General features: G+C 35.2%; 1 protein-coding gene across 1 annotated transcript in view; it reads left to right on the forward strand.

Moving 5' to 3' along the window:
- The first annotated feature begins 2,040 nt into the window (after positions 1-2,040).
- The window catches only part of CUL5 (cullin 5), a 28,664-nt gene continuing 9,073 nt past the window's right edge, over positions 2,041-21,631 (forward strand). Inside the window, exons 1-11 of the mRNA XM_010572588.1 lie at positions 2,041-2,120; positions 6,456-6,565; positions 8,904-9,003; positions 10,385-10,561; positions 13,618-13,759; positions 14,812-14,957; positions 15,034-15,114; positions 16,398-16,491; positions 19,840-19,970; positions 20,694-20,801; positions 21,413-21,477. Of these exons, the coding sequence (XP_010570890.1) occupies positions 6,495-6,565; positions 8,904-9,003; positions 10,385-10,561; positions 13,618-13,759; positions 14,812-14,957; positions 15,034-15,114; positions 16,398-16,491; positions 19,840-19,970; positions 20,694-20,801; positions 21,413-21,477 (1,115 nt within the window). The 5' untranslated portion in view covers positions 2,041-2,120; positions 6,456-6,494. The remainder of the gene's footprint in view (positions 2,121-6,455; positions 6,566-8,903; positions 9,004-10,384; positions 10,562-13,617; positions 13,760-14,811; positions 14,958-15,033; positions 15,115-16,397; positions 16,492-19,839; positions 19,971-20,693; positions 20,802-21,412; positions 21,478-21,631) is intronic.

Consider the following 21,631-nt stretch of genomic DNA (forward strand, 5'->3'; position numbering starts at 1 on the left):
TACTTCCCCCTTGGCCGTTATTTGGGTTGCTGCCGTATTCCACCTTTTTTGGTCACTGCAGTTTTTCTGCAAAGGAAGAACTCCTGGAGGCCTTTCGCTTATGTTAAGCAGCTTTGCTTTTGTAGTCAGATGTTTTCAAGCACTTTCCCGGCCTTTAATGACAGGTGTCAGTCACCCCAAGCTGCGGCAGATGTGAACAGAACTTTTCAGTATGACAGTCCAGTATTTGAGCTCAGGACTGCCTGTCCTGATATTTGTGGCATGTGTGTGGAGAAGACTGTGTGTGGCCTTTGAGGCCATGCCAGCAGCACATGGAAGACGGGCCTACTTTAAACAACTGTTACTAATGCCTCCAGTGTTTCCAGAACGTCAGTGTGGTTGGGGTGAAAGGCCTTGGGAAGGCTGTCAGCTTAACTTTATCAGTTAACAATTTAAAATACGTAGAAGTATGGAAATATACATGTGTTCAGCACTATGTATTACAGTTAAATGCGGTTCAGAAGTGCTGCTTATGTTTTAGCAATCTGACCCATTTTGGATGTATAGATTTGGCCTGAAACTGCTGGTTGTATTACTCTGAGACACTCAGTGTGAAGAAATGAGAAATAATTGACAGCCTTTTTTCTTCCTGGTAACCAAAAAAAGGTTTTAGTTTTAAAAAATAATAAAATTTAAAAAAAAAATCTTTCTTGAAATTGAAATGTAGCTAACATGAATTTTAATGAATTTATCTATATTTTTTGTGCTGAAGTGGGTAGTTAGATTATTAAGCAGATAAGACTTAAGTAAAAATCTAAAATTGAAGAACCCAAGAACACTGGTGAAAAAAATAACGTCCCATAAGAAGAAATGTGATTTTTGTGGAAGAGTATGGTTTTAGAGCAGGGCTCAGACAGTTTATCTGCTTGTTAATGTTTTAGTCCATCTCTCTGCTGTATGTTTAAGGATCTCTGGAAAGACCAACATGTGCTTTGACGAGACATGTGGTTGTATAGCCCATAGTAGAGAGAAGAAACATAGGCCTATGAGATTTGTCAGCATTCCACTTCAGCTATTTTGAAAGAATAGGTGTACAGTAAGTGAAAATAGAGTCAAAGGCCTTGATTCTGTGAGATGACTCTTGCTGAACTGAAGCCCTTGTGTTGACTAGTCATGTTTTTGCAACTGGCCTTTGAATCATTAATATTTTATATTGACAGCAAGATATATATGCACAGTGTGTTTTAGAAAAAATGCTACAGAGATACCTGTTATAAAATAGGCCTTTCTGGTCACTTGGAGTGTTTTTAAGCACTAAACTTACTACTTAGTGAGTTTTCTAAAGACAATAAAGTATGAGTCCTGCATTACAAAAGGAAAGATTATACAGTGATTTGACTTTGCTTATAATGACACAATAAACCAGTGCAAGAATTGGAACTAGATAAGGTCTTTTGTTCCCCAATTCTGCTCTTCAGAGTGCTCTCAGAGAGGCAAACTGTTGATTCCAGGTTAGTGTTAATTGTTTGAAGCTGTGAAATGTACTTCTGCTTTAATGTTTAGGGGAAAAAAAGCAATGTCTCGGCGCAGTAAAAATCCCTGGGTAAGAAAGGAGAGGTGTTAAAATCTGTAAGGTTTTTCCATATCTTTTCCAAATAAGCCTGCATAATCAAATCTAGGCTGGGTTTAGACAGGACTTGGTTTTGCTGGGATAAACAGGAACTAAGTATTTTCTGGTTTTCCCCCATCCTCATTCAACTTTATACATAGTTGAGAAAATGAAGTGAAATATTCTTTTCTTATTCTAGTAACAGATACTAGCTGAATCCAAATCTGACTGGCTGTTGTAATTTTTTAAAGGTCATCGTTTAAACTCCACTAGTGCATAATTTTCCTAATTGTAAATTTTTTTTTTAGTGAGAAGCATATTCTCAGAGAGCCTTCTTTAAATGCAAAATTAGAATGACCAATCATATGTTGAATCCTGGTGACATATAAAAAATTGTAATGTGATGAAAATGTTGAAATACTTAGTAAGAGCTAGCCATTACATGGTAAGCTAGTGCATACCCTACCTGTAGCAGAACTGCTCTCCCACGTTGAGGCTGTGGCTTTCCTATAGATGACTGAGCCATTTCTAGGTGAGTCCCCTAGAGTTTCTTCTCTCAATATACATGTGACTGGCATTTTTAAAGTGGAGTGCTTTGTTTCAGGGGGTGTGTTGGACTTGTAACTTGTTCCCTTTGCAGTGACAAGGTAGTCTAAACTGATTCGCTCATGTGACATGAAGGTACGTGAGTTTTTCTGCAGTTTCTGGAACAGAAAACACCTCAGCTTATTGCAGCACAAAGAAAACCTGTAGATGTGTTCATGCTAGCAGATCTTGACACTTGTGTAGGGCTTTACTGGAGATGCCAGCAAATGCAAGAGTCTGTCTTTGCAAGATAAATTGCAAAGAAAGCAGCAGATTTTCCACAGACAAGTGAAATGAGAACCATTATTTACCTTTGCATTGGTTTCAACTATTTTTTTTGTCTCAGGCCTCTGTCACTGGCAACTGGAAACATATCTGGAGTTTTTGGATTCTTCAACTTAAAGTACATATTTCCAGATCTGTATTTTAAGTTTGTCTCTTGCTTCCTGCCTATTTCCAATTAGGATATCCTTAAGAATATCGGGAGTGTTGCACGCTAGTTAGTTACATAGAAAAGCTTTCCCTCTGGCTGCTGTTCTGCTTTGTGTAGTAGCTTCGCTACAGTCATTGCACTGATTTTTAGAGCTGCTGGTAGCAGAGATTAATTAGACAGTGAATTTTAAGCTGCAGTTCAACAATAAGTAAAACCAACTTCCTCAAAGTTTTCCTTTGGCGTGAAACTTCAGAGTAGATCCCGTAAGTTTGCTGGAAGAGGTAAAAAGCTTGTTCTGCAATTTTGGGGAAGGGCAATTCAGCCTGTTGCTGAAAACAGTTGAAGATAAAATCCAAATGCTCTATCTTTGTGAATAAGACTAGTTTCACTGTAAAACAAGGTGCTATTTCAGTCTTAATATATATATGGTGTCTGAAAACGGTGAAGTGTTAAAGGTGAAGATGTTACTCATATGTAGATGAGATATACAGTAAAATGTAGAGGATGTTGCTTTTTTACAGTACTGGTTAGAGCATCTGACAGATCAGGGCCGAATTTGTATGTGGCTTGAAATATATAGAGCACACAGTAAAGACAGCTGAATGTCCAAATAGACATTTCAAGGTTCAGAGGGACAGTAGCACGAAAGTCTTGTTATAGTGCCTTGCCCTTGTTATATTTCACGTTTATTTAGGCTCTAATACTATATTCTGTGCCTGCTTCTGCTCCACTTCTCTTAAACTTGCTTACAGTTAAGGAGAGGAATTTTGTGTTGTGTGATAATACCTAAATCAGGAAAACTGATTAGTGGTTAATGGAACAATTCCACTTGCATCATTGTACTAATTCTGCATAATATCCACCAGCATAGTCTGGGGAGGTTTTTTTTACCTGCTATCCTAAAATATTGTGTTTAGGTCCTTATGCATAGAAGTGAATAACAGGAAGAAGTAAGTTTGAAGAATGAAGTTGTAGTATATATTTCAATATAGTGTGTGAAGTAGTATATATTTCAAGTAAAGTTTAATGTTAAAATGGAACTTTAAATCTCTGAACAAATTTAGTGAAGTGACTTTTGAAACATAAAATATTTCATAAGTGGAGTTATTTTTAAAAGCCTTAAATTTTAAAACTCCTAGAATGGTTACTTAGCCAGGGTATGGCTATCAATGTAATCCATGTTTTCAGAGAAGATTTGATAAGTGGAGTAATTTTATTTTGTCACAGGTGTGACTTATGTTCCTGCTTACCTTCCTTTGGGAATGATGGTTTAAGGCAACAAGCTGAGAAGGAAAAGTTACTAAGGAAATATTGCTGAGAAATTGTATAGGTTTGTGGGTGGCTCAACGGAGTGGGGAATGGATTTGTTGTGTTGTCTGGGTCACTGGTGTATGTGTGACTTTGGTAACAGCTAAGAATTACTACTATTTGACCTCCTTTTCTACTATAAAATTTTGTTTTCTCATGCACTAATGAGGTAGAATTAATGAAAGTGAATGACACGAAGTAGGTGGTATTACGCACCCTTACTTCTTCTAATTTCAGTACAAGAGTGTAAGATTAATGGTCATGGAAGCCTGAATCTATCTATAAGATGTTGAATTGTTTATTGAAATTAAAGAATAGTTTAGCTGAGTGGGATTTTTAATCCATTGATTTTATTTCCTCTTCTGCTTAATTTAGGAATAAAGGAGGAAGTGTTTAAAAAAAAAAAAAAAAATTTTACTCCTATGTATAGCAAACAAAGTTCTAAACTCCCCTAATGGCATTTTCTGTCAAGCTTTATTTGGGGAATTCTTTTTAAGTAGGTATATGTTCATTACAAGTGAACATGCAGTTTTTACAACTGAAATGGAGTTTTATGTGTGCTGCTTAGCATGAACTAGTAAATCGTATAAACACTGGTGTTTGCAATATCCCCCCCCCCCCCCCCCCCCGACCTCATGTTTTACAGTGAAACTAGTCTTATTCACAAAGATAGAGCATTCGGTTTCTATCTTCAGCTGTTTCCAGCGAAGGACTGAATTACACTTCTCCAGAATTGCAGAACAAGCTTTTTACCTCTTCCAGAAAACTTATGGGATTTACTCTGAAGTTTCACTCCAAAGGAAAACTTTGAGGAAGTTGGTTTTACTTATTTTATAATGCCATTTCTGGAACTTCTAACTGTTCAGCAGCTGGTGTTTCAAGTTCATTATCCTGCAAAGAGGGACTGGGAACAGAAATATCTGGAAGTAGAAACTAACAGTTTTCACAGGAATGGGAAAGGTTAGAGCAATGCATCAAGGTTCAGGGAATAATTGTAAACCTAGCTCTATGTAGGGGAAGCATGTAGTTGATTTTCAAAGATGATGCATTCAATTTATTATTATTTTTACTTTTTTTTTTTACAGTGGAAGAGAACAGGCAAAACTGTCTCTGAATTGGAAAACAATTTATTTTTCTATTTTTTTTTAATGTTGAAAGAGTTCTAAACTTTATTGAACAGGGGATGCTTCTGTGAGACCCATATTCAGTACCTACTGCAATGGTTTGATAATGCTGTGAGGCCTCCAGGTGCTATTGCTGTAAAAATAGTTACTGTGATGCCTGTTGCATCTTTATAACTTGAAGATGAGACATCTTTGCACTTAAGAGCAGCAGGGGATACAGTTTCCAAACTGTGCTTATTCTGAATATTAAATAACAGATTTAATTGTAAATTTCCATGTAGAAATTAATCAGAAGGAAACAGTTGAGAGAACGTGGTGTGCTGGTTGTGCTTGTTTATCTGGAGAGATGTTAGTGGCAGAACAGTGCACTTGTCAGAATTTCAAGTAGTTAGACCGTATTATTTGCTGTATTTGAAGTGAATTGTGTCAAATCGTATTATTAGCCAAGACTATGATCTGTTCAAAAGTAAGCAGTGCATTGGAACATAACGCTGCAGATAACCAGTAGTCTTTCTGCCACAGAACTCTAAATCAACATTTCTTTTAATTACAGGTTTTTCTTTTTATAAAATGTGGAGCTGTAACCCAACAGGATTACAACATATGCAGTAGAACTGTTGTTTTTCTCTTAAAGTTGTTTGGTTTTTTTAATAATGGAAGACAGCCTGTATACTATGGTGAGATTTTTCAGAATAATCAGAATGATATGGGAGCACTTAGTTTCTTTAGCTTTCCTCTTAGTTTGTATCATAAGTTTGAAAAAATTCACCTTGGATTAGATTTTTCAGCATGGTGTAAATCATTTTTATCTGCACCAACTGTAGTCCTTGCTGTCAAACTGCCTGTGGCCAGTTAACCCACAGGAAGGGAGTCTGTGGTACAACAGCTCCTACATTCTCTGCTTCCTTCCTCGATCTCTGCTGTGGATACCAAATGCACAGTGGAGAAAAAGGGTATGTGGCAGCGTCTGCAGGTACTACTCCTGATTCCTTGCTGCCATTTTGGTAGGGGTAATTTATTCAAGACTGGTTTGCAACTCTGCCTCATGACTTTCATTGTATGTGTCTTGGCTGGGGCAATGAACGTGACCAAGTATTGTTCGTGTTGTCCATGTATAACTCCATTAACAGGTGAAGAACACTTGCTAAAACTTGTTGCATTGTAGCTAATGCAGTGAATAAAGGAAGACATTGACAATCTACTTCTCCAAGAAACAAATAATAGCTCTGTCACTTTTCAAAGTAATACTTGCTGTGAAGAGTGTTGTTCAGCTGTGGTGTTGTAGCTCAAATGCTAGCTTATGAGAGACACCTCTGAGAAGAAGGTGTTTTTACATTAACCATAGAAACTGCAATCCTTAAAGATAACTTTAAATAGGAAACTGTTTAATTAACAATAATTTTTTTGTTCCTTTTAGAATAAAGGTTCACTTCAGTTTGAAGACAAATGGGATTTCATGCGCCCTATCGTTCTGAAACTTCTTCGTCAGGAGTCTGTCACAAAACAGCAATGGTTTGATCTGTTTTCGTAAGTAATTTTTGAGTATCTTCCTTCTGCATAATGGCAATACAGTTATGGTACTACTTCTGATACAGAAGTCATGTATGGTGTGGACTATGTGGGAACATACAGAACGGTACTAGTTTAAGTTTTAAGTGGTAAGTGTGCCTTCATTACTGTAAATGTGCAAAAATAGAGTTTTGCTGAGATTCAGATCTTTGCAAGTAGGATGGAGAAAGAACAGCAGAGCTTTTCACTTCAGCTGATCATAGTAAACAAGTTTTGTACCTGCCCACAAAGCTTTTGTTAGAATTAGAGAGAAAGTGTTGTTTACTGCTTTGGCAGTAAGTTAATTTAAAGGCAGTTTGCTGAATGTTACATTATTCTGATTTGAATGGCTTTCTTCTAAAATAACTTAAGAATGCTACTGAAGTAATGGGGTAGTGCAGTTTAACTGGTATAATTTGAATAGTTTTATACACTAAGAATAATATGTATATTTTTCAGACAGTGTTTGCATTATTGTACGTTCTAAAAACCCTGATATTTTCCTCCTTCCAAAAACCCAGAAGTTGCTTCCTGTTAGGTAATGATTTTTTTCTTAAAATACATCATGTGACCTTTGCCAACATAATGTGGAAGTGAGTTAAAACATATGTATCGAAAGTATATCTAAAATAATCTTTGTCTCAACGTAGTTATTTTCCCTCAAATACAGTTGTAACTTAAATCTGTAGTATCTCCTGCTTTTTAAAATTTGTCACAAAAGTGTTTTTTATTTAAATGTAGTCTTGTTGCAGTCTGTATCTTTATTGCTGTTTTTAATGAGGATGGTGCAGTGATTCTTTTTACACCCATCTTAACTGCACCTGTCACACTTTTCTGCCAACCAAAAGGAAAGGTAGTTTAACATGTAATGAGTTTTAATCTCTTATGATATCATGGCTGTAGTAGTTGCCAGAAACATGGTATAGTTAAGGTACAAATTCAGTTCTGAGTCATTGCTTTAATTTTTAATAACTAGTTCAGTAATTCTGCATTGGTATTGAAACTTTCAATTTATTATTTTGCTTGTAGCTGAATTATTGAATAGAACTTAAGTAACTTTATGGCTAAATTAAGGATGTTGAGGGAAAGGATCCCACTCTCCTAGGTTCATATTTTTGGACAGTGCTCTTTGTTAAGCTTTTTAATAAAATTTCAAAATCTGTAGGTGTCTTCTACCTGCCCTTTGAGTGTAATTATCCAGTGCTGCTTTTTCCACTACTGTCAGGAAACAGTGGCATTTTAAATACAGTAATACTTTTTCTGCATGTGAAAGTTGCGTGAGTCTCACAAGGTAGGTAGACCTCTGTAAATCCTGGGCCAGCACCTTTGAGCTATGTCAAAGGAATTTTTTCCTTGTGAGTTTTGTCTTTTCAGTTAAACCAAAAAAGATGCTTTTGTATTGAAATAACTATTGATTCAATAGGAACAAAGTCAGACCTTTAGAATATATAGTTGCTTTCCTGCTAAGATGTGGCCTTATTATTGAAAGGAGAAAGAACCGGAAGAAGGTAATGAGTCAAAAAAAGGCTTGCTAGGCCACATTATATGTGATGCATGGTTAGGAGTGTAACTTGCTTTATTTAATCTTCATTATGGCAAGAAAATAGGAGTTAAATTATACTTGCTGGGCTGTCAGCTAGGAAAAACAGGAATTTATTTGAATGTTGATTAAAACTTGTTAATAGAATTTTGCTTTGCGATGCTGTTCGGTAGCTTTTCTGCAGTAGGGTTTCACTTTAAAATGCTACTGCTGTCATGAAACGTTTAAGTGATGTTGCTAAACTAATTAAAATGTCTTTTAAATTACCTGATGCCCCTGAGATCAAATTTCTCACAAGAAAGATCTGTTTCCTTTGTAGCACAAGGATGTTGTACTGCTTGGATTGTGAATCTATGGGTGAAGGCTGCGTGTTAAAAAGAGTATTTTAGAATAATAAGGGCTGAGTACTAATGCTTCTACTGGCAAGTGATTTCTGTCTTTGTCAAAGAAAAGGTTTAAAATTGTCCTTAATGCAGTAAAGATTACTGAATAGATACTGAAAATGGAATTGCCTTCTACATCTCCTTCTTGACCATAGCCTTTTCCTAGATAGGTTGGTGTTACTTGCTTCCAAGACTTCCTTATAGCTTCAGTCTTTTCTCCAAACATGTTTTCTTGCATGCATCACTGGGATCTAACCATGTATTGTTTGAGAATGATAGATAAAAAGTGTATTAATTTCTTAGATGTACTTAAATTAGGACTGTTTAAGCCTCATACATTACAGCATTAAACTTTGAGTAGCTGTTACTAAAAGCCGGATAAATTGTTTTCTAGAGATGTACATGCAGTTTGCTTGTGGGATGATAAAGGTCCAGCAAAAATCCATCAGGCACTGAAGGAAGACATCCTTGATTTTATTAAACAGGCACAAGCAGTAAGTTCTTAATGTTTCATAACTTCTATTCCTGTCATTAGAAGAATAACCAAATAGTTCTGACTTCCATTGGTTCTAAATGCATTGCTTTTTTGTTTGAAATTAGGTGATTTTTCTGGAGATCATAATTATCCTGCAAACTTCAATTGACAAAAAGAAGACTTAGCCTTGAGCATTTGCCTTGGCTCATTGTTTTCTCACAGTCCTGAAACTGGGGCGGGCAATGATTTTTGTGTTATGTTAAAAAAACCCAAAACACACCATTATTTTTGTTTATCCAACAGTATTTATGGAATATTCTTCCATTTGAAAACTTCTTGAGGCAAAATTTTCTATAAGAAATTACTGTCTGAAAAAAATGTAGTTTTTTGTCTAGCTTCAGTGCTATGCTGACATGTTCATGGATGGCTTTAAAATAAGCCATATGTATGGCATACTGGAAATATCCATGCTATCGACTCGGCAAGCTTAGCTGTCCAGTTTTATGGGCTTCCCCCCAAATGATTGAAATCATCAATAGATTCAAAGGAAATTTTTCTGTTTGTAAAATGTATAGCAAAGGATGTTTTCTGTAATAAGGGATTTAAGACAGGGGGCTGTTGTGAGATTAAAAAAAAAATTTAAAATCCCATGACAAAGGTTTGGAAAGGAGAAAATGAAAGTCTATAAAATCTTTCTTTAGTGAAGAGGCTAAGGCTACTAAGGCTTTGCTTAAAGGAAAATAGTTTCTTATATAGGTCTTTATATAACCAGGCATTTAAATGTTGAATTTTAAGTTCCAACAGCTTGCTTGCATACATGCATAAATGTTATGCTGAACTGGGGCCTTCAATATGGTCTGCATTTGTTGTTGTTTGAAGGGCACCTTTTTAGGCACTATGATGGCTGTGGTACAATGTAGTTGTAGTTTCCAGGCATTAATAAAATACGCAAGTTAACTAGCTGTCTGGGTCTAATGAAAGGTTAGTAGATGCCATTGAATTAAACCTTTCACTGTATAGAATGTAACATAGGCCTTAGAGGTTTGGGGTTTTTTTAGATAGGGTTGTACCAGTTACATGCCTTTGGACCAAAGGTTTTGATCTTTTTACTTGCATATGGCTTAAAAGAAAAAAAAAAAAGGCTCATTTGGAAAATTTAAATGTACTGACTTCTTGTTTGCTGCTACCTTTCTTTACCCTTTAGAAATGGTCCATATGTCATGGGTTGATAACTACTGCCCTAAACTAAATGGCACTTAAATATGTAGACTTTCTTATTCTGATAGACCTGTATATTTGAATTTTACATGGGGAGTTATTTTCAGTATAAGCAAAGTCAATCTGTATTTTGCGCAGAAAATCGTTTATAAATTGCCTCCTCTTCTTCCATCCTCCTCCAGAGAGTGCTGAGTCATCAAGATGATACAGCTTTACTAAAAGCATATATAGTGGAGTGGCGCAAGTTCTTCACACAGTGTGATATTTTGCCCAAGCCATTTTGTCAATTAGAGATTACTTTAATGGGCAAGCAGGGCAGCAACAAGAAGTCTAATGTAGAAGACAGTATTGTTCGAAAGGTAAGTGATAGGTATTAAGAGTTTTGTTGCATGCTGTTCTGCCTACAGTAATAGTAGAGAAGGGATTCTGTAGCTGAAGATGAAATTGCACCAATCATGTAATATGATGCATCACTTTGCTTCAGTGTAAGGGTCAGAACAACCCTGCAACTTTTTTTTTTTCTCTTCACAATAATTTCACTCTGTTTCTCCAGTTTTGCTTTGGCTATTAACAGTTTTGTTCAGGTGATTAAAGCACTTCTTTGTTGGGCTTTGGGTTTGTTTGGGGATTTTTTTTTTTTTTATTTCTTTGCTTGTTTGTGTGTATTTTAATTATGACTTGAATCCTGGGATGGGAGGCAGTTGTAAATTCGCCTACTGTTTCTATACTTGTGAGTAGCAAGCGTACTTGTATATACAAGTGAGTAGTTTTTCTACACCTAGTTTATTTCCCTGGGTGAAAATATAGCTATTGGTCTCCTAATTTCCTCTTCTTCCTCCAAACTGTCAGCCATATCAATGAAAAGATTGGACATGTAGAATCTTGTGAATGTGATCTTTTTACTATTTTATACCAAACATGTAAAGAAAGTCTAGGGTTTTGAGTATGGAGTGCTCAGTGTTCTGAGTCCCATGAATAATGATCCTTGAAATTGCTTTAGTCTTTTTATTGCAAGAAAATCGGAGCACATGAGTTGTAAAGTGTTAAGTCCTTCAGTTTAACATCATTCATTATCCCTTTTCATTGCAGAAAGTACCTGTAGGGAGATGAAATTTCTTTAGCAATCTTTTGGTACTGAAGATCATTTTAACTGTCCCCCTATCTCCAGGATGGGAAGATCAGAATAGTTCGAATGCATTACTTTGGGCAAGGTTTTTTTTCTTCGCCCTCCTATTTTGACATCTGATCCTCTATACCTCTTGAAGAAAAGGAAGAGAGAACAGCAGCAAAGAGAGGAGCCACCACCTCAAGTTACCTTTTTTGTTTTCATTGTTGGAGAAAGCATGTGATCTCATTAGGCTGTCCAAGATCTGGGAAACTTGAACTCTTAACTCTGCTGTGTGCAGAAGTCTGGAGAACTAAGAAATGAAAGGAAAAACAAGGTGGAGTGGAGAAAGTAGTGAGGAGAAAGCGGGAGAAGGAACTGGTGTCTAAAAATTCAGATTTTGTTCAGGACTGAAGCTGATGGAGATGTGTCTTATCTCTCATATGCAGTCCAGTTAGGACCATCTCATGACTGGGACATCAAAGCCCAGAGTCTCCAACCTATTTTACTTCATATTCACTGCTGAAGGTCACTTCCTGTTTCTGGCATCATTCTCTCTAGTTTTCTAAAAAGTGCTTTGTGAAAACTTTTCCCATGCTTGAGAAGTTCATGTAGTCACCCAAAATATGTGTGTTTTCCTTCAAATATCTCCATAAAATTTCCTTATCCATAATGTCTAAAACCAGTTTGACCTTGACAAAGCTGTTAACATGCCTCCCAGATTGCTTGACATTATCTCACTGTTTTCTCCACTTTTTACTCATTTCAGCTCTTGTAAACCAATTACATAATTGTACAGCACAACCATAATGTGCATATCAGTAATGTTAAAATAATGAAAAAAGTAATTAAGGAAGCGTAATCAAATAAAGCTTTGCTTCTAAGAATGTGCCAGTGTTTTGAACAATAATTCATTTCCAACACATATGACTTCAGTGTCAGAAACGGAAATTTAGCTGAAGTTGAGAGACAGTTATGGAAAAGTTAAGAATAAGGGATGGTAAACTCTCTTGAAAGGTTATCTGACTTTTATTAGGTGCTTGCTCTGTTAAAATCTAAAACTTACCAGGCAAGAATGGAACAAGACCATCTAATCTTTACTATTAACTTTGCCATACAGCTGTGTCGTCTTCCTAAGCTCGTTTTTAGTAAGCTTATTCACATTTACGAGATAATGTTTGAAATGGTAAATTTTATGATTCCAACCTGCTTTCCACTGCCAGTGTGGACTGACAACTGGCATGCTTAAATTACATTCATAGCAGATACTGTCATATTTGAAGATACTGTAAGTTTGAGCTTTCTTCTAAAGCAATGAAATGGCACAAGTTGGATAGAAAAAATAAAAATTATCTTTTAAGCTTTGGCATAATTTCTTTAAGCATTCTGTGGCATATGGAAAGAGCCATATCCAGTGTCTAAGGGCAAAAAAATGACCACAGTAACTTGAATTCTAAAGCAAGTTAAGATTTTTAGCAAACATGTAGCATGCTTTGAGTATTTACTGCTGAACAACTGGTGGAGCTTAGGTAGATGTAAGCATGGCCTGGCCTGCCAGTGAGCTTTTCCTGTTGCTCAGCTGCAGCACATTGGGTCTGGTGATAAGGTGTAATGCAATACATTTGCAGCAGTGTCAGTAGCAATCATTAAAAAAAAAAAAAAAAAAAAAAAAAAAAAAAAAAAAAAAAAAAGACACAATGGGAATATGAAGGCACCCTTTGAGGATTTTGTTAGGAGCCTCCATAACTAATTTTATAACTTTGCAGTGCTTAGATGAGGTTTCCAGTTTTTTATAAATTACATATGCGTTACTTGCATACTGAACTTTCATGTTAGATAAATGCAATCCAAAACCATCAGTCTTTTTTTTTTACATAACTGTGGTGTTAACTGAATTTTTGGTTTTGTTTAAGACTGAGCCTGCCAAATAGTGAGCTCTATTTGGATGTTTGGCTCAAAAGAACCCCCTGATATTGCAACTCCTGACATATTGCATTGCTGGGAAAGTTACTTGACTGATTACTGAGAACTGTAGAAATAATACAGAATTGTGGGATTAATATATGAATCAAATAGTAATTCCCTTAGTTATCCAGTTACATAACTTAAGCTTAGAATATAAGCTCAATATTACTTCTATAACAAGTTCAGAGCAAGATCAAGTTCTAAGGTAGTTGAACTGCTGTATATAACCTGAAAGTTACATTATAAATTGCTTGATTTCTTCTTCTGATCTCTTGTATTTCTTTTGCACAAACTTAGGTTTGCATGTACCTGACAGGTTTGGTTTTTTTTCTTCCTGATACACAGCTCATGCTAGACACCTGGAATGAATCCATATTTTCAAATATAAAAAATAGACTTCAGGACAGTGCAATGAAGCTAGTTCATGCTGAAAGACTAGGAGAAGCTTTCGACTCTCAGCTTGTTATTGGAGTTCGAGAATCATATGGTATGTCTTGCACAGACTGATCTCTATTGCCTCCTTGCTTTAGTAGGTGAATTTTCATCATACAAAGTTGACAATTATGGCAGGGTTGGAATGATTATCTCAGCATTTTGTATTGATTTTTTTTATGTTTGATACGTGATACCAATTAAATTCTGTTTAAAATCTTTAACTTCTAAGTGATTTAGCTACATATTGGTTACTGCAAAATCAGTGTTTTCAAAGAGCAACTACTTTTTGACCTTTAGGGTTGCAGATATAACTTTGTGCTCCTTTCTGTACTGTTTCTGATTGTTCAGACACTTTGAAGAGGAAATGCTGAACAGGCTGCATCTAAGACTCTCAGTCTTCTTTGCAAAACAGATCTGTGTATCTGAAACTTCAATGATACTTCACCATTACCGCCTGCTTCTTCAAAGCTTTGCAGCCTGTTGAATTAAACTTGTGGCTAATACTCTCTCAGATGGCTTTATAGATGTCCAATTCTAATTTTTTTTTAAAGCATATTCCATTTAAGGACTTTATTTATTTCTCTTTAACAGTTGAGAGGAAGGTGGAAACTTTTTCAAATAGTGCAAAGCACTGCAGTAAGTTCACTGTCTCCATTCCTGTAAAACACAAAAAACCCAATGCAAAAAAAAAAAAAAGTCTAAAATGAGGACATTGGGATTCTAAGAACAGTGTGTAAGAAAAGTTGTTTGCTCAGTCAGGTGGAAAGGTTTTCACTTCATTAGGCATTATGCTGAACTTTTTTTTCTCTCTTTTTTTCCAATTTTGCAGTTGTATGTGTATTTCTCGTTACCACGTTTGAATTTCTAAAATGCTGGAGATAAGTATGCAGTTCTTTCCAGTTCCCTATAGTTAATCTAAATGTTTTTGGAGCAAAACCTGGACAATTTTGGTTACCTTTAGGGATCAGAGTGCATTTGTAGGATACTTCAAATTGTTCAGTGCAACCTTTTAATACAAGACTCACTTTAATGAGAGAGATTTGCTTATTATTAGCAACATAATTTTCCAAGACTTGAGAGTAAGTTTGGACTTTCTCTTTGCAGTTAACCTTTGTTCTAATCCTGAAGATAAACTTCAGATATATCGGGATAACTTTGAAAAGGCGTATTTGGATTCAACAGAGAGATTTTATAGAACACAGGCTCCTTCTTATTTACAACAAAATGGTGTACAGAATTATATGAAATATGTAAGTAAAAATTCTGTTGTAACTTTGTTCTGAAAGTGTTAGTACTTAAAATGATTGCTGTTCTACTTTTGCGCAGGCAGATGCTAAACTAAAAGAAGAAGAGAAAAGAGCACTACGATATTTAGAAACAAGGCGTGAATGTAACTCTGTAGAAGCAGTAAGTATAATGTGTAGAAAAACTGGTGTATTTTATATAGTAGTATTACATTGCAATTTTTATTTTTGTGTGTGTTACGGTATTATTTGGTAGCAGTAGATTGATATGAAACTGTTAGGTTTATGTTTTTTAATCATCCATTATGTTTTTTCTTGCAAAAATCTGTATTACTTTCCAATCTAGCAATTTACAGTTTCTATAGATGTTTTAATAGTAAACATAGATCAGAGTTCAGATTGAAGGGCAGGTTTTTATTCAGGTTGATTTTTATTCTTTCACTTTGAGACTGGTATGTTTTGTGGTTGGGATTTTTTTGGTTTTTTTTTTGTTTGGGTGTGGGTTGTTTTGTTTGTTTGTTTTTTCTGCTATGCTTAACAGTGGATGACAATGATGCTTGAAAATAAGCTGGCCAACCTATTAGGTAGAGGGTTTCTCAGTGCTCATTTAGAATACCTGGAAGAGTTATTGTTCTTTGCAATCAAAAGGAGCAATAGAAATTTCACAAATTTCACAAGAACTGTTCTAGATCTGTTCTAGATTTCCTCTTAGGCTGAAATAGGGCCACTTAATATAAAGGATGGGGTTTTTTTTCCTTCCCCTTTGCCTCCCTTGAGCAGTATTTTACACAGTTCAGATTCTGGAGGAGGATTTAACTGCAATGCATAGTTCCTAATTGTGGTGAAATTAGTTCAGGAAACAGGTTATTTTAAATAAATACCCTTTAAATCTGAATTTTTTGCAGTGGATCAAAATGTATTTTATGTCTTTTGTGAAGTTGTAAATCATTCATTTTGCACAGCTATAAATTGTAACTTGTATAAAGAGGCTGACAAAAGAGAGATGGTCCTGACACGTACAAGCAATTTCTGTGCTAGATCTAGCCGTAGTGTCTTGTTCAAACCCACCAGCCTGGTCCAAATAGGGTACGCTGGAATGAGAACTATTCTTAGCTCTTGGATGTATACTTGGAAACTAAGTAGGGTAGTTGATGTTCCAAAAGTGGTGGGTCCCTTGAGAGAAAAGAGGTGACAGAAATATTAAGCTCATTACTGGTTTGGAAGAGAGTTTACCACATTTACTAACCTACACATTTTTAAGAAATATGGTTTCCTGTATAGATTTTATTCAAACTACACATACTTTTATGAATCAATGAATTAATTATTTTATAGAGCATAGTTGCAGAGAACAGACTAGATTGTGTGTCATGGTAAACTTGAGGCAGATCACACTTTGGTGTTCAGATGGCTAAATGAGCTAATTCTGTGTTTAATATATTTCAGCTAATGGAGTGCTGCGTCAATGCCCTGGTGACATCTTTTAAAGAGACTATTTTAGCTGAATGCCAAGGCATGATCAAACGAAATGAAACAGAAAGTAAGTGAAGCTTTAAGAACAGTACAGGACGAACTCAGCATCATCTGCATAAAAATAGATTTGTTTGTAGATATATCAAATTACTGTTTTTAATAGATGGTGGCAGTGTTTCACAGCTAAAACATTACTGCCCATGGGCAATTTTATCCCATAAAAAATGACTGTCATTGATTAGTATTTTTTCATATGGCTTCTGAAAACTGTATGTACAATACCCTAAGTTGAATGACTGGCTAGCTCTGATTTTACTTAAAAGAAAAGAATATTTTGCATTCTCTTTTCTTTATTTTTCTTCCAACTTATTTTCCTCATGTTCACCAACTGGTAAATATTGCATATGTCTTATTTTCTATTTGAATCGTTCAGATACAAACACTCCCCCTTCATTCCACCCCCACTGCCTCCTTCCCCCTGGAAAAAAAGTGAAGCATCTCTTTACAAAGCTGTTTTTTCTGAAGACCAGGGAGAAATTTTTCTTATTCTGGTTATTGGTGCAGGACCAGTAAGTCAATGAACAAAATCCAAATTTTTCATCTGGTTTTATAGCCAGTATGTCACTGAGTATTGAAAGTTAGCTCTGCATGCCTTTTTAAAGTTTTGAAAAGTTTTTTTTTTTTAACTCCGCTGCCATAAATTGAGAGGTTAGTGTGATTCAGAAGTCTTGTGTTGGTCCTGTATGATAAACCAAACTAGATAAGTAATAGAAAATGTCATAATTCAAAGCTGGGGAGGGGAGCTGAAATCACAAGTTAATTTTTCTTTTGAAGTCTTGGTATACTGCAGCCAGGGAATATTTAGTAATGTCTATATGAAGTTTTCATTTCTATGCAAATGTGAAAACTGTTTTATGACTTAGAACAGTGTAGAAAATACTTCTAAAGCTAGAATTTCAGAAAATATTTGACCTCAAAACTATGTCATACTGATCTGTTCATCTAGCAACATGATTTCTGGCAGTAATCCAGAGCTAAATCTAGAAAGTCAGCTAACTTCTTATGAGCATATGTTACAGCCTTTGAGAGAATACAGGAGGCTTACTTAAATGTAGAGCTTCAGAAGGGTTCATCTATAGCATCCAAAGCATCCTTCTTTAGAAACTTCTTGAAGTATTCACACAGTCCTCTCTTTCCTTGTGGCTATGTCTTCCTCGTGATACTGCTTGGTTGCAAAATACTTCCATTTAGTATATAAGAACTCAAGCATCTCTTCCAATTCTTCTATTTTTTTTTTTTTTTTCCTAGACCTACCTATGCTGTTTAAAATGTTTTAATGAAGGATGCAGGTGCAGGTGATTAAAAATGTATTTAAAGACTGGAGCTATGCATAGTAATATATAAGTCTGATAGTATCCTCTGCTGTGCTTTGCTTATGTATGTGTCTTCCTGATACTACTCACCCCAAAGAATTTAATGATGTTTTCTTTATTAGACAGCATCTGACAAAAAAGGACTGGGTTTTTTGGCTATGAGCTGGGCACTGCTGTAAAATACTCTGTTACATTAAGTACTTAATATTTACACGCCATCAAAGGAAGTCAGATTTTCCAACTAAGAACTATCAAAGATGTCATAACTTGCAAACGCTTTTCAGAATTGGCTTAGTGCATTTTTCTTTGCTTATAGTATTGGGGATGGGAGACCTAAATTTTACTCTTTAAGTACTTCATAAGAAATAAAAAGTACACTTGGCTTTTATGAATATAAAATGAAAACAGAACTTGTTTAAGTGCCCCAACAACTACGATATGGATTTTTTTACCTTTCAGTGTCATAATGTATGAGACATTCCAGTGAAATGTTCCTTTTGCATTTGTTACTTTGAAATCTGTCTTTGAAGAATCTGGGCTTTTTTGGGTTCCTGCAGTTTTAGGGATGTACCTGAAGTCTTCCTTTGCCACTGTTTATTAGGAGAAACCACTGACTTTTTTTCTTGAATTATTCATGCCATCACTAGTTTACAGAAACAGATATAGAACCCTTTAATACATCTTTTTGTTTCTTTTTTTCCACCATTTCTTCCTCCCTCTCACCCTTTTTTCAAGTACAGATTAAAAGATCCAATAAAAGTTGAGTGAGCTTTTTGGACTTACCCTGTGTAAAACAGTGCTGCCATCACTTGCAGTGCATCTAAATTGCACTGAGAATACCTCTGACTCAGGTGTTCTTTTTTTTCTGGTGCCTGAAATCCCATTGTTTAGCCCATTTTGAGTTGTCTCTAGTAACACTGCAAATTCTTACTGAAGGTTGGTTGTAGCTTCCATTCTTTAATTTGCATTGTTACATTCTAAAAGGATTTTTTTCTTCCATGCATTGCTTTTCTGTTTGGTTCTGCAACAGGTGTTGGGCTACAGAAGTTGATAACATATATTTCATCTTCATTGGTGACAGGATCTTGATGTTGCTGACAAAAGTATTGCAGAGGAGAAAACAAAGACAGGGCCTCTGGCTTTTGTCCCCCTTCATGGTAGATATAGCATTGAGGAACTAAACGCATCTATCAACTTTTTTCCTATTGAAAAAAGAATCGGAGTCCATGATCAGTTTGTTCTACTTCATTAAGCAGAGTCCTTTGCTGTGTTTAGCTCATATCTCTGTGGTCTTTCTAAAACAATCTGGTGGCCTTAATCCAGGTGTTCCTTTGTGGACAGCTTTGTCAAGATGATTATTGATGTTTCAGTACGTTTGGTTTTTTGTTGTTTTTTTTAGTAGTGTTGAAGTACCTTCACAAAAAGTAAGACAAATAAACCTTATCAGTTTTTAAAGTTTTTGAACTGGTAACTTTCAGAAAAACTAAATAAACTCTTTGGGAAAACAGAATGGAAAAAAAATGCTGTTTACCTTAGTCAGTTTTGGTTACTTTAGAATTTGGCATGCTTTTAATTAAAACAAAACATTGTAGATGGTATTGGAAGATACACAAAGACAGGTCTGTTTGACTTTAATTAAAAAAAAAAAAATAATCTTGAATCCATAAAATTTTCTGCATAAACTTCTGTAGGCTTCCAGCTGAGACCCGTTTTTGCCAGGGATTTTAAGGCAGTTATACTGAGAACCTGGACTTAATCCAAATAGCCGTTGACTTTAAGGGTTTTTATTCAAGCTTGTGATGCTATATGCATAAGTAGGTATTACGTTGCAAGAAATATCTCTCTTTGCCTTCAGAAGAATCTTCCTGTGGGACCAGAATTAGGACAGTATTCAAAACATCTTTCCTTTTAAGAGATAAATTGGATTATCTGTTCTTTACATATTCCATGTTCCACTTGAGATATCCCTAGCAGAAATGCAGTATCTTTGGTTTTTATACAGGTCTTTGACTGGTGGCTTTATCAGTATTTGTCTCTTTCAGAGTTGCATTTAATGTTTTCACTGATGGATAAAGTTCCGAATGGCATAGAGCCTATGCTAAAAGACTTAGAAGAACATATTGTTAGTGCTGGACTTGCAGATATGGTAGCAGCTGCTGAAACTATTACTACTGTAAGTGTATTGTATTTTCATTGTTATTTTATTAAAAAACAACTTTGTGGAAGTTAAATACTCTATTTGTGGGATGTACATGTGAATGGAAATAAATTTTGAAGATTTTATGTTTAAACATCAAATTTTGATCCACTGAAAGTTTTAAGTGTCTTTAGAATAATTTTTTATTCCTTATGTTTTCAGTTACAGCTTTAAAACTTGAGTTAAATTTGCAGTAAAGAAAACGTTATAAATTAAGTGCTTGGGGTACTTCTACGGTAGGATTGTGTTAGCATCTTAATTAAAAAGGCATAATCAATTTTTTCAGATTCTAACTTCCTGATGAAATTTGAAGTTTGCTTTCAATATAAGAGTGGTTGGTCAGTGTGGAAATCAAAAGGTTTTTTTTCCCACTGTTCTTTTTCAGCTCTTTTTCTCTGGGTCTAAGAGGCCTGAGTATCTGCAGCAATTAGGGTGTGCCTTTTATTGGTCCTTGAAAACTTTTTTTTTATTTTGGAAGTTACTAATACAGTATGTGAAAGTTATATTTTTATATATAGATAGATAGATGTTTGTATATTGGAAATACTATCCTGAAAGTCCGTGTTGAGGCATACAAGCTGTAGAGCTCTTCAGTACAGAGAATAAAGATAAAATGCTCATTCATAGTATGCAGGCTTGAAGATACTAAATTCTGTAGAGCCTTATTTTCTAATTTGATTTTTGCCTCTTTAACTTTAGGATTCTGAGAAATATGTAGAGCAATTGCTCACACTATTTAATCGATTTAGTAAGTTGGTTAAAGAAGCTTTTCAAGATGATCCAAGATTTCTTACTGCGAGAGATAAGGTATGTGTTTCTGCTGATCATTTGTTTTCAGTTTAGGAATTGTTGTAATTCAAATTATGATGTCTCTGAAATCCTTGTGTCCATTCAGTGTTAAATCTAGAAGCTGCTCTTACTCTCGTAAATATGCAGACTAAAATGTTGATGAAACTTACTACCAACTGATTAGCTTTTAATTTGTGTTGTAGTCATGCATAAAGTTGCATTTGTGTTCAGCTTTGTAATGTTGTAAAGCACATCAGAAGATGATCTTTGTGTGGAGCACCTTAATGTCTGATTCAGCAATGTACTTGTGTTTAGAATTTACTACATATTTGGGTGTAGTCTCATGACTTCACATATGCAACCTGCTCCATGTAATCCCCTCCTAAGCCGTTGCTTAAAGGAAAGTAGTATGTTAATGGAAAAGAGGAAAACGCAAAACATGAGTTAATGGGAAATTGAGTCATAGGATTTCAACTCTCATATTAAAAATCAAATCTGCAAACTTCAGGCTAATAAAGAAGTCTGATTAATTACATGTTACAGTAATCTAAAAGGGGATGAAACCTTTGTGATCCATATGTTAAAGAGAAATTGAGTGAAGCACTAATAAAACTGTAATTATTTTTCAGGCGTACAAAGCAGTTGTGAATGATGCTACAATATTTAAACTTGAATTGCCATTGAAGCAAAAGGGGTAAGCCATATAAACTTGATGTGAATCAAGTTTTTAAATTGTTAAAGATTGAGCTTCTCTCTTAAAATCTCTTCAAAAATTAACACTGTTTAAAAGTGCTTTGTGTTCTTTGCATTATGGAATTTCAGATTGCTTATCAGCCTCTGGTAAAACA

Source organism: Haliaeetus leucocephalus, unplaced genomic scaffold (assembly GCF_000737465.1).
Source record: "Haliaeetus leucocephalus isolate CR32 unplaced genomic scaffold, Haliaeetus_leucocephalus-4.0 Scaffold351, whole genome shotgun sequence".
Taxonomy (NCBI): Eukaryota; Metazoa; Chordata; class Aves; order Accipitriformes; family Accipitridae; genus Haliaeetus; species Haliaeetus leucocephalus.